The sequence below is a fragment of the Solanum verrucosum genome, unplaced genomic scaffold, assembly GCF_900185275.1.
Source record: "Solanum verrucosum unplaced genomic scaffold, falcon-dt-bn FXZP01000196.1, whole genome shotgun sequence".
NCBI classification, from domain to species: domain Eukaryota; kingdom Viridiplantae; phylum Streptophyta; class Magnoliopsida; order Solanales; family Solanaceae; genus Solanum; species Solanum verrucosum.
In genome coordinates this window covers 2444170-2457890 of record NW_026020420.1, presented here as the reverse complement: position 1 = coordinate 2457890, position 13721 = coordinate 2444170, and the positions used below count along the sequence as shown (strand labels likewise).

General features: G+C 33.2%; 2 protein-coding genes across 2 annotated transcripts; one reads left to right on the top strand and one right to left on the bottom strand.

The window, feature by feature from the left end:
- Positions 1 to 1003: 1003 nt before the first annotated feature.
- On the bottom strand, positions 1004 to 2194 carry LOC125807107 (uncharacterized). Its single transcript, XM_049486880.1, has one exon. The coding sequence runs from the start codon at positions 2076 to 2078 to the stop codon at positions 1335 to 1337; it is 744 nt and encodes a 247-aa protein (XP_049342837.1). The 5' UTR covers positions 2079 to 2194; the 3' UTR covers positions 1004 to 1334.
- Positions 2195 to 6775: 4581 nt separating this feature from the next.
- Positions 6776 to 13239, top strand: LOC125807053 (coatomer subunit beta-1-like). Its single transcript, XM_049486808.1, has 5 exons — positions 6776 to 6959; positions 7872 to 9936; positions 10847 to 11356; positions 11810 to 11895; positions 12997 to 13239. Exons 2-5 carry the CDS (start codon positions 7891 to 7893, stop codon positions 13199 to 13201), a joined length of 2847 nt encoding a protein of 948 aa, XP_049342765.1. The 5' UTR covers positions 6776 to 6959; positions 7872 to 7890; the 3' UTR covers positions 13202 to 13239.
- The last annotated feature ends 482 nt before the right edge of the window (positions 13240 to 13721 follow it).

The window sequence follows — 13721 nt, the reverse complement described above, 5'->3', positions numbered from 1 at the left end:
TAGCCCTTTTTTTCCTAATAACTTTATCATGCATTCTATTCTTTTTAGATTTATCCTTTGGATAGCTAATATAAGATATTATGTAATGACGGAAAAAATATAATTCATTTAAACGCTAAACGATCAAAGATAAAATATAATCCAAGAAATCATATGTAACAACCTTTGAACCAAGCTGTTAGAACAGTGAAACGTTATTTTCCCTTTACTTCCTTTTGAATCTGTTTAATAATCAAAAATAATTTTTAATATAAGGATGAAAAAGTGATTTCGATCTATGTTATTCGAACTCTATAAAAATATCGATGGGTGCGTGTCAGATCTTCTAAATATAGTGTATTTTTGAAGGATCCGACACGAGTGCAGTAACATTTTTGGAAAGTCCGAAACAATATCAGTTTAAAGTGAATTGGTTATAATTAGTTTACTCAGTTATCTTTTTTTTTTAGTTCAAATTATATGTTCTTATAGTTAGTCTGCAATTGACCTATGTGTTATTTGTAATTTAATATATTTGGCTAATTTAAATTCATATTTACGTAGGATACATTTATTGGTGAAAATGCTTCTAGTCAATAAGTTTTCAGCTCCATGATTTAAGAATAGAAACGTTTCTTATGAAAATTTATAAATTTTCATGATTTGATCATGAAAAAATCATAGGATTAACCAATTAATTCAGATTGAGGTTGTGTACAATTCATTCAATGGTCAAAGCATTCCTTATTAAAAAATTCTCAATTTCCGTGATATGAATTTTAAAAAGTTATTGATTCGACTCATTCAAATTTTGTACTGCATAGTATCAAGTTAAGGTGACCGGAATTTCTCAATTTCAATGGAAAACATACTAATTCAACTAATTCAAATTGACTCATTTAAAAGTAAAAAGTGTTCCTTATTTAAAAAGCTGATCAATTCCCATATTATGAACTAAAGAAGTTATTAATCCGAATAATTCATATTCAAAAGCATAAGAGACAATAGAGGATGAAAGTGTTTCTTATCAAACATTTTCGAGACATCTTATTCATACCAATAATAGGATGGATAAATGCAAGCACGCTACATATGTCGGAACTTTAAAAGTTGCGTCAAAGCTTATTTATCCGAATTCAACAGTTGCGCCAACCTCCTCTATCCACCAGTCAATTGTATTTATCCTTAAGCCAATTTATGTACTAATTGACATTCTTCACGTCTGTAATTTCTATTTTTGCTAATCTATTTTGCTCTTTTTTAGGCTAACTAAAACATACCATGTACCTTAGCGCAGCTGATTATACCACTTCTGCCTAATTCTGTAGACTGTACACAAGAAAGGCGAAACGGTTTCACAGAGATTGTTTTGCAGGCCGGTTAATCGGTCCAGAACGGCTCCTGAACGAACCAACAAGTACAGCGTCGTTGTTGCAGTGGTGGAACGTCGACGTTTCGCCGTTGGAGCTCGTATTCGCACATTCATAGCAGAGTGATTTCTTCGTCGGAAAAGTATCTTGGATCCTCGGAAATGAACTCGGATTATTCAAATGCATCAGATTCGGATTCGGATTCTGCATTACTAGATCGAAAGTTTCCCTCTGGAGCTGTAGATTCTGCACACGTTCATTCATGCTCGTCAATTCCATCTGCGTAATTCGATCATATAACTGATTCACTTCCGTCTGGTTTCGACGCAGGAGAATCAGATTCTCCGACGAAGAGAGATGTGAAAACACAGTTTCCTCCAAAAACTCTCCGAACTCCATGCTGTTAGACTTCACCTTCCTGTTCCGTGCTTTTCTAGAACGCTTCATGACAACAAGGAAGAAACAATTCTTCTCACGAGAAATCACAGCGAAATTCGCTTTACCTGTGACAGGCATTTTCCTTCGATCCTCGAACCTATTATTATAGCCTTTACGATCACATAAGTAAATTGAAATCTGATTCGGTGAAATCCCGATTCTCTCACTGATCATCAACTGAAAAGGCTTGAATACCAGCGTCGGTTGAATTCTGATGTTGCCAATGTTCATCTCCCTCTCCCCGTCGAAAAATATCACCGGAAACACCGATTCCTTACCTCCCTCCACCATTTTTCTAGTAAAAACCACACCGAAGAACCCGTCGATTTGCAGCCGAGTAGTTGAAAGAGAGTTGTAGATGGAGAAAAATGTGGGGGTTTTAGAGGTTTAATAGAAGTAAAAGAGGAGATAAAACGTGACAGGGTGGTGTTGAGAGGCTTTTTATGGTGAATTGAAAGGGATGGAGAGAGAGTATGGTTGCTTGGTAATCAAGTAATAAAGAGTGAACCGTCAGTATTTTTCTTCTACTCCGACCCGTCTTAATTTTTCGAGATTCAAATAAATCTATTTTTCAAATATTTAAAATTATCAATTACCTTTTACCTAAGTTAGTACTAATTTACAAACTCAAAAAAAAAATCATTTTAAAAAAGTTGAAAATTTCAGAAACAAATTCTCGATCAAATTTAATTTATTTGACTTTCAGAAAAATGTGCCACAAAATTGAGATAGTGGGAGTATTATTGTTATTAGATGATTTTAGTATTTACTAGAGTATATAAGATATGAGTATATAAGTTAATACTGCTAATCTGCTATATGAAATTTGTATTCATTAAATTTTGGTATATAAATTTTAGTATGGAGATATTCTTGAATCTTCTTACAAGACCATTTTACTTGTTATATTTGTTTGTGTTTTCACGTCTCTTAATATTTTTTTGAAAGACTAAATATTCTTATTTATTTCTTAATTTTAATTTAGTTCTATTTTATTTGCCTCAAAATAGTTATCCTTTTTGTAAAGGTTTGTTTTGAATGTTTCAATGAAAAATGACTAAAATTTTTAGGAAAAAGACTTAAATGAGTTCGGAATTAAATAAGCCACAAAAGGATAAAAGTGATCAAAATAGGTCACTATTCTAGTAAGTAATCAAAATAGGCTTAGTGGAAGAAAAAATTTCATTTTATGTAATATTTCAAACGTTTTCCATTAGTCTCATAACGTGTATATTTTAATTTATAACGGAACTATTTCTTACACCGTATAAAACGGAACTATTTCTTACACTTTGTAAAGTGTAAGTTTTTCTTACACTTTATAAATTAGAAGAAAATCTTACACTTTATAAAGTGGAAGAAAATCTTACACTTTAAGAAAAGTTACTTTATCTATACATTGTGTATAACGTAAAGTGAGAAGAAATGTCGAATCTCAATCTATAAGAGAGTCCAAAATCTTTTACTCCAAAAATCAAAGGATTACTCAAATATGAAAGATTTATATTTTTCCTTTAGGTAAATTAAAACTAATTATAAAAATAATATTCTGTCAAACAACATCATTTGGGTTCCACTGGCTTGCGAGCAACAATCTACATCACACTATTTCATCAGTACAAACATTTTGATGGTGTCTAACTTGGACATACGATATGAAGTCATAATTTATAATTAATGATTGAATATGCAATTTGAAATTTAATTTCAAATTCTCCAAAAAGCATGATCCGGGATTTCAACTTTTGAAATGTAAAACTTGATGCATATATATATATGTGTGTTCGATTGTCCATATTGGACGTTTCTTGAGAGAAAATCTGCAAGAGAATTATCAATTCCTTTAATATGTTCTATTTTAAAAGAATAGAAAGATAACAAAACCTGTCACCTTTGCAATCTCCTATATTGCGGTTATATATATATATGTGTGTGTGTGTGTAAAACAGACCCATCATTCTGAATTTTGCGAAAGTAACTTTTCTTGAAATATAAGATTTTCTTCCACTTTATAGAGCGTAAGAAAAACTTCCACTTTACAAAGTGTAAGAAAAACTTAAACTTTACAAAGTGTAAGAAATAGTTCCATTTTACAAGGTGTAAAAAATAGTTTCATTATATATTAAAATATACACGTTATGAGATTAACGGAAAACATTTGGAATATTGCATAAAACATAATTTTTTCTTCCACTAAGCCTATTTTAGTTACTTACTAGAATAGTGGCTTATTTTGGTCACTTTTATCTTTTTGTGGCTTATTTAGGTTCCAGACTCTACTTAAATATGTGTTTGGAGTTTGAGAAAAGGCTTATTTATGTTCTTCGTTAAAACTTTGACTTATTTATGCAATTTCAGTTAGCAAATAATGGCATGGATAAGCCTTTTCTCAAACGAAAACGGGATAGATGAACCACACTTTTAACAGATGACATGGATAAGCTTTTTCTCAAAGTTTGATGACATATTTAAATTTTTTTCTTTTTTTAAAATAATTTAATTATTGATGTGGCCAAATCATAATTGACCATGTGTGAAAAATAGTTTTGCAAAAGGAAAAACATTTTACTTTACAAATAATGGCATGAATGAACCTTTTCTCAAACGGAAATGATATAGATGAGTCAAACTTCTAATGAATGACATAAATGAATTTTTATTCACACAGTTCGATGACATATTTAATTTTTTTCCAAATTATAATAATGTTCTTTTATATTCGTCTCTCGATTTCCATTTTAAACTCGACTCTAGTTCTTGTGAAGTCTTAATACAAGAGTAAATATATCTTATTAAAAATAATTTTATTTTTTAGGGGCCAAAATCAATTTTTCTAACTAATGGTGTGTGAATTTTCATTATCATCACCATTATCTCTTTTAATTAATAATGACTAGTGTGCTCTAAATGACATAGCAATATACTTTATGGTTTACTTTTTAGAAAGATATATTGGATACAAAATGAGGTGTTTAAATAATTGTTATTTCCTCTTTCTTAATTTATGGGGTATTTATTTTATTAACATGAAAATTATAAAATATAAAAAAGACTTTGTTATGCTTATCAAAGCCACATTGAAGATGGACTAACTTTCTATAACAAAAAGTAAAGATTTCATCAACTTAAAATGTTCTATCAATCTATTTGCAATTGCAATGCCTTTTATTAGAATTTGCATTATTTAAAGTGATCAAAACTCTTGTAAAATTTTATTTGTACTAGTATATTGACACATATATAATCATTAAAGGATGTGATTAAAGTCCATAAATTATATGTCAGATATTTTTAACTAGGAATACACACACGTTCTGACTATTTCTTTATGATTCTCGTACAATTTATTAACGTTAACTTTTTCATTGATTCATGAAAGATTTTTAACAATGAAATTAAAAAAAAACATGAATACCAATGATCCTTTTATATTACCGATAATTATGACTAATACAGTTCTAATACCTTTTCACGATATTCTATGTGATTTATTGACATTAACTTGTCTACTATGCTTCTTTTTTATGTTTAGTTTATTGACGATTTTTAAGTTTATAATTTTCGAAGTTGAGTCAACTAAAAAAATAAATTTGCATTTTTTATTTTTTGACCATTATTTGTCGTCTTCGTTAATATTCCTCAATCTCTCATAAAGTTCCACAATACAAAGCTTCTTTTTTTTTTATAGATTTCGGATGAACTTGAAAAGCTTTCTTAAACTTCTTCAATAGACGCTTCATCACTATAATTTTTTTTCCCCTTTAAAATCCCCAAATTTCATAGATAAACCAAAGGAGAATAGAAGGAGCTATATGTCTGACCTATATAATACAAAACTAGGAATGAAAAACTCATCCTTAAACTCTAACTTATCAAAGAAACGAAAAGGGAAAGAGGAGAGTTATTCCTCACCAAATGAGCTTATAAAAAGAAAGTTCCGAAACAAAGAACTTCAAGCTATATAAAAGCTAAAGAAGAGTTGGCGGATATTATCAAAAAATGAAGTTGTCTTCCTTCATTCGAATTCTAATGTTAGACTACTATGATCGTAATAAATGATACAAATTTATTGCATACCAAAATGACATATAATTAATTTACGCAATAGGCAATTGAAGTTGGTCAATAACATATAAAATACAACTCAATAAACAAAATTCATGCTAGTGAAATGCGAAACTTTGAGTGCATAAATAGAGCACACAAGGTCTTGTGAGCATAAAAAACTAAAAAAACATTATCCACGTGTATTTGAATTTGAAATAATTAATTTGTATAGCTATTGATTTTAAAATTGAAGTTTTATTTGAATTTCAAAATTATAATTGTCACATAAACATAAAAATATCATAAAACATATCCCCATATTTTTTTTAATAAACAAAATATTTTGCGAGATTACATGTTATTACAAAATTTTCAAACATACATAATTTTTTTTTTTTAAAATCAACAATAATAATAGTAAACAAACTATTCTTTAATATAAATTTTATTTTTCCCATATTAATTTAATAAAAAAAAAGTATAAATTTTAGGAACCACATATTATAAGTACTAAATAACATTCTATCCCTTCTAGTTTTCTATTTACCAAAAATCCCTTAAAAATGATGTTTGCGGGATACATAGCGTTGTGCACGGGATACATTAGGTTTGATACATTTCACATAGCAGGAAACATAGCGTTGTGCACGGGATACATAGCATTGTGCACGGGATATATGCGAGATACATAGCGTTGTGTACGGGATACATGCGGAATACATAGGTAAATAAGGGATTTTTGAATTTTTTGAAATAAGTAGGGATAAATGGATATTAAGGTAAGTAAAGAAGTATAGTTAAGTAATTTGTCCAAAAAAATATACATTTAATTTATTAATCAAAATTTACATCTAACAAAATAAAAAAATGTCACTAAGACTATTAATTAAGCCTTTCCATATTATTTTTCCGTTTTCTCTATGTACTCGTAGCTTTGCTCCAGACTTGTAGCATTACAACATTTTACTCACTCTGCGGATCTCGCAGATCTGAGAAAGAAGACACCAAACTTTTCTCTTTTCTTAAAATTCCACCCCATTTTCTCTCCTCCGCCCCACAAAACCCACAAATTCCTCTCTACAAATTTCTCTTCACTTTGATCCCACCATTTCTGCCTTTAATCTGGTAAGTTCTGTTTCTTATCTCGTCTTCTTCTTTGATTAGATCAATTACGCTTTTGTTTCTCGTTCTAGATCTGTTCTCTGCTCGATTTTGCCTATGTAAGTCTGCTTGCATTACGAAATTTGATTATTAGGTCTACCGGTAATAGTTTTGTTCAATTATACTGCCGTCGGTAGATTCAGGCGTGATGTATACTGATTTATTTGTTCATTTTGATGTATAAACATGTATTGTACATGATCTGAGTTTTGGAACCAATTGTGATTAGGTTAGATCGGCCTATTTCTGAGCTGAGAGTAAGATTGTGCATTTTGTGGTTTTGTTACTGAGATATAAAGTGATCGGTGGTTCATTTGTATGATTTAATTTGATTCTGAGGATAGAGTTTGATGGATGCCTTATTTATATTGAGTAAGGTTCAATTTGGAATTGAGGCATTGTTGAGAGATTGAGTGATTGGTCACATTTTGCTTGTGTTTTTGTTGCGGCAGTGTGATTGAGTAGTGATGTGAGTTGTGGAAGAATTCTATCTGGCATTAGGTTGTAGTGATTGAATCGCCTAACCTCCTTTGTTCGGCTGGTAATATACTTTTATGAATCTAGTAAACGTTGTTTAAAGTTTTTTTTTTTGTTGCGATTTCATTAATTCTTATAAGGAGGAGCTTCATTTATGCATTATTTCCTGTCTTATGGATAGCTTTGTGGTTTGAAGCCCTCTTTTGAATGAATTTATTCTATTATAATCAAAGAATCGATGTTGTATTAGTAGTTCTTTATATATGACTGCTTAAGGGTATTTTTACTGCTTCAACTAAATAAAAGTTGGGGTCTTTTTGTGATTGTTGCAACTTTGTTCTCCTTTGTCAAAGTTATAATATGTTATCTTGGAACTTATGGGAAACTTTAAGTTTTCAGGTAAGCTAACTAGAATAAAATGGAGAAGTCCTGTTCTTTGCTGATACACTTTGATAAGGGCACTCCAGCTCTTGCCAATGAGATCAAGGAAGCTCTTGAAGGGAGTGATGTTCCTGCCAAGGTTGATGCCATGAAGAAAGCTGTCATGCTTTTGTTGAATGGTGAAACCTTACCCCAACTGTTTATTACTATTATTAGATATGTCTTGCCCTCTGAAGATCACACGATTCAAAAGCTGCTGCTTCTGTATTTGGAGATTATTGAGAAGACCGATTCTAAGGGGCGTGTGCTTCCTGAAATGATCCTAATTTGTCAGAACTTGAGGAATAATTTGCAGCATCCAAATGAGTACATTCGTGGAGTAACTTTGAGATTCCTTTGCCGGCTAAATGAGGTTGATATAATTGAACCTCTGATTCCATCTATTATGAGCAACTTGGAGCACCGGCATCCGTATGTTCGCCGGAATGCAATACTTGCTGTGATGGCTGTTTACAAGCTTCCACAGGGTGAGCAACTTCTGGCAGATGCACCAGAAAAGATTGAGAACGTTCTTACCACAGAGCAGGATCCGTCAGCTAAAAGGAATGCATTTTTGATGCTTTTCCAATGTGCTCAGGAACGTGCTATCAATTACCTCTTGACCCATGTTGATAGAGTATCTGATTGGGGTGACTTACTTCAAATGGTTGTCTTGGATTTGGTCCGTAAAGTTTGCAGGACAAACAAAGGGGAGAAAGGGAAGTACATCAAGATAATTATATCACTGCTCAACTCCCCTTCTGCTGCTGTTGTCTATGAATGTGCTGGAACTCTTGTTTCTTTGTCTTCTGCCCCAACTGCTATAAGAGCTGCAGCCAATACCTATTGTCAACTTCTACAGTCTCAGAGTGACAACAATGTGAAGCTTATCGTGCTTGATAGACTGAATGAATTGAAATCTTCTCATAGGGAGATCATGGTTGATATGATAATGGATGTCCTCAGAGCGCTCTCAAGCCCTAATCTTGACATCAGGAGAAAAACACTTGACATTGTTCTTGAGTTGATCACCCCCCGGAATATCAATGAGGTTGTTCTCACACTTAAGAAAGAAGTCATGAAAACCCAAAGCGGTGAACTTGAGAAGAATGGTGAGTACCGTCAAATGCTTATCCAAGCCATTCATTCATGTGCTGTAAAGTTTCCGGAAGTCGCAAGCACAGTAGTCCATCTGTTGATGGACTTCTTGGGAGATAACAATGTCGCTTCTGCAATTGATGTGGTTGTTTTTGTCCGTGAGATTATTGAAACAAATCCAAAATTAAGGGTTTCCATTGTTACAAGACTACTGGATACTTTCTACCAAATTCGTGCTGCACGTGTTTGTTCATGTGCCCTTTGGATTATTGGAGAGTATTGTATATCTCTTTCTGAAGTTGAGAGTGGCATTGCAACTATCAAACAGTGCCTTGGAGACCTACCATTTTATTCAGCTTCTGAGGAAGGCGAAGCTAATGATTCTTCGAAAAAGTCTCAGCAAATAAACTCCACTACTGTTTCATCTAGAAGACCTGCTGTCCTTGCTGATGGGACATATGCTACTCAAAGTGCTGCCTCTGAAACTGCTTTTTCACCCCCTACAGTAGTTCAAGGATCTTTGACCGCTGGAAATCTGAGATCCCTCCTGCTAACTGGTGATTTCTTCCTTGGGGCAGTTGTTGCTTGCACCCTGACTAAGCTTATTTTGAGATTGGAAGAAGTCCAACCATCCAAAGTTGAAGTGAACAAAGCAACAACTAATGCTTTACTGATCATTGTCTCAATGATACAGCTAGGGCAGTCTTCAGCTCTTCCACACCCAATTGATAATGATTCCTATGATAGGATGGTTCTGTGTGTAAGATTGCTATGTAATACTGGCAATGAGGTCAGGAAGATCTGGTTGAATTCTTGCCATGAGAGTTTTGTTAAAATGCTTTCTGATAAGCAGATGCGAGAGACAGAAGAGATCAAAGCAAAGGCTCAAATTTCTCATTCTCAGCCTGATGACCTCATTGATTTCTACCATTTGAAGAGTAGGAGGGTAAGTACCTTCTATCTGAACATTTCAGTACATTATCAAAAAAGGAAAGAAAGTATCTTCTATCTGAACAGTATTTGGTTGATTAACATGGAGGTCGCCTGTAGCTATTTTCTCACATTTCAGTTTATATATATGTGAGAAGAAAAAAAGAATTATCTTAGCTGAACAAGGGAGCAAAGGTGGGAGCTTCTTGGGGAAGGGGTTGAAAAAAATAAAAATAAATGAAGTCCCATTTGGGTTAAAAATTGATTGGAAGTATTTATTTGTCCATCAAAAAAAATTCTTAGCTGACCATAAAATTGAATTATGAGGTTTTCTTTGTGTAATCTCAATGGTGTCTTCTTTGTGCTGTGTGGGCCTTGCACGGATGCAGATTTCTTTTGCTATTTTGTCTCACCTTTCCACCTTTACTGTCTCAAGCCTTCTGAGAAATGTTCTTTAAGTGTTATTTTCAACATTTTATTCCAGCTTTTCCAGAGCTTTTAAGTCATACTTTTTGTTTCTTTGACTACTGTTTCAATCACATTAAGAGAGTCATGCATATTACATTGCATAAGTTTCCTTCAGCATCAATGTCAAAAATTTGATTGAATATGAATTACTAGCTGGGACTTCAATTTTTTATGAATGACTATAGTCAAGATTCAAGAGTGCAGATCTCTCCACACTAAATTAGCTTATTATGATCCAGGGAAGAGGAGGGGTGATGATGATGTACCAAAATGAACAACAATGAGTTTAACTCAAACATTTGCATTTGAATTGTTTCTGTTTTCCTCAAAATTATGTTTCTTAAGTAGTTTCTACTTAATGACAGAGCTCATCAATTAGAGCTGGTGTTTGATTCTTTGGTGCTTCAATGCAGGGTGATATTTGTTCTTCCATGTCCTAAATTTTTTCTGTTTTCCAGGGCATGAGTCAGCTGGAGTTGGAAGATGCAGTCCAAGATGATTTGAAGCGTGCCACTGGAGAATTTGTAAAAGACGAGACTGATGCTAATAAACTAAACCGGGTTCTGCAACTAACAGGATTTAGCGACCCTGTTTATGCTGAAGCATATGTGACAGTTCATCATTATGATATTGTCCTGGATGTGACAGTTATTAATAGAACTAAAGAGACCCTCCAGAATTTATGTTTGGAATTGGCAACTATGGGTGATCTTAAACTTGTTGAGCGTCCACAGAATTATACTCTAGCTCCTGAGTCGAGCAAACAAATAAAAGCAAACATCAAGGTGTCCTCAACTGAGACTGGCGTCATTTTTGGGAACATTGTTTATGAGACGTCGAATGTGTTTGACCGGATGGTGGTTGTGCTAAATGACATTCATATTGACATCATGGATTATATATCCCCTGCAGTGTGCAGTGATGCTGCTTTTAGAACCATGTGGGCAGAATTTGAGTGGGAAAACAAGGTAAGCTATTCCTTGACTCTTTACCACCATCAAATAGTTCTTTCTGTCCTAGTAGACTATTCATTTTGAGTTGGAGAATTAGAAAGTAAAACTGGGTATAGTTTTTGTTGTTTTTGATGACTTCCAATCTTATGGTGTGGTTTATGTGGCATCATAGTGTAGGTTACACATAGGTTTACTAAATACTTCTATAGGTTATTAATGTTTTGAAAACGACTTGTTAATGTTGTAAATCTTGATCTGGGCGTGTGTTATAGCAATATTATTAACTAGTTATCTCAAAAAAAAATCTTGATCTGCTTATGGGGTAAATTGATTTAATCAATGCTCTGCTTGGCATCTAAACTTTGGAGTAGTCTCTTGTATGTCTTACCATGAATATAGTGGAGCAATTACTACATGAATTATATTTATAAGCACTTGAGAATGAGCCACTAGCTTTCTAAATTGCAGGTTGCTGTCAACACTGTCATTCAAGATGAAAAAGATTTTCTTGACCATATAATCAAATCAACCAACATGAAGTGCCTTACTGCGCTGTAAGTTATCTGTTTGCCTATAATTGTGGAAAGTTGTACTTGGTTGTTATGTATGCCTTTACTGATTTTGATGTATTTGTTGATGTCCATACCATCTTGTTCTAGATTATTATCATTTTCTATTTTGTATAGTACTATAGTCCAAAGTTGTGATACATGAAACTTGTTTTGGGACAATTTTGGAGACTACATATGTAAGAGAAAAGGGGGGGACTTGTAGCCACAGGATTATTGTGCTGTATAAAACTTAGAACTTCAATATCGATGACAAACAAATTGTGTTTGATTGGTGCTTATTATTTTCCATTATAGATAAATTGATGTACTTTGATGTATATGGACTACCAAGAATATGAGTTTGTCCTGCATGAAAATGTGGAAGTACTTGAACTGATTCGTCATGTATATGATGGTGTTTGCATAAGACTGAGTTTAGGACTACTCTTCTTAGCGATCTTTAGAATCTAAGAACCACTGGTATTATGGTTGCTGTATAGACCTAGGAGCTTACCAAATTATACCTAGTCATCGTGAGAACAGTGTGTTTCAGGGGAAATTTGGCTATTCCAATTATTACATGTTTTATTTTGGTGTTATATTCAGAAATCATGAAAGAATTTGAAGTTGGATAGCACAAGTTACTTTATCAAGGGAAAATTAGTAAACTTTTTAAAATTGGATCCTACATGTTACTTTTAGTTGAAATAGTAGTTTATTATTGCATAGCCTTGAGTTTTTGCTTTAGGTTTTAACTCACAGATCCTAACTGTGTTTTGTTGTTCTGGAGTTTTCACCTATTTCTCTATGTAACTTCTTGCATCTTCTTGATGCTTTACCACCTCTTAATTAATAAAAAAAGAAAAGAAATCGTAGTTTATTATTACAGGAACTAGTTTAGTTTCTTTATTTTACCGCTGTTTTTTTACTGTTGGATGTAATTGAACTGCTTCGAATGAGTTTCTAAATAATGTATTCAAGCTCCAGAATGGCCTTTCAGTTCATTTTGTTCTGTTACTGATCTGGATATATTGAGCAATATTATTTGTCCTAGTGATGCATGGCTTGGTTGACACGTATATGCGCTTTCATGCATGATTCCAGGTCTGCTTTGGAAGGGGAATGCGGGTTTCTCGCTGCTAACTTGTATGCAAAGAGTGTGTTTGGCGAGGATGCTTTGGTGAATGTAAGCATTGAGAAACAAGCAGATAGTAAGCTGAGCGGCTACATCAGGATAAGGAGCAAAACCCAAGGAATTGCTCTTAGCTTGGGAGACAAGATAACACTCAAGCAGAAGGGAGGCAGTTGATCAGATCAACTTGAATTTAGTATCACCTAGATCTGCTGGTATCTTATGCTCTCCATCTTTAAAGAGATTTTGCATCTTTATTTAGTTTTACCTTGTGTCTTGTTGTTATAATTAAAATGAGGTGGCTTTTTATTGAGTGGTTGTTAGGACAGAAACCAATTCAATGGGTACCTATTATATTGCATGGCTTTTGGAATACATAGGGGACTGAAGTAAAATAACTTGTTGAAATACTTGTTGTAAAAGAAAATATTGAAGTACTGTTGTTGTTATCCATCTGATGGGGAATCTTGCTACTTGTGAAAGTTGTATAGAACACTTTCAAAACAATAGTACTTGGAAGCTTTGATCCTTATCAATAACAAGGAGCTGCAAACATTGATAACTAAACTACCTGTACGTGTCTTTTTTGTTTTAACCCTTTTTTGGGTGGTAGTCCATTCTGCAGTTCATGATTATTTCACTAGCAGTGATAGCTAAAATACATGGGCCTGTGTGTCATTTTTCTGTAACCCGCACC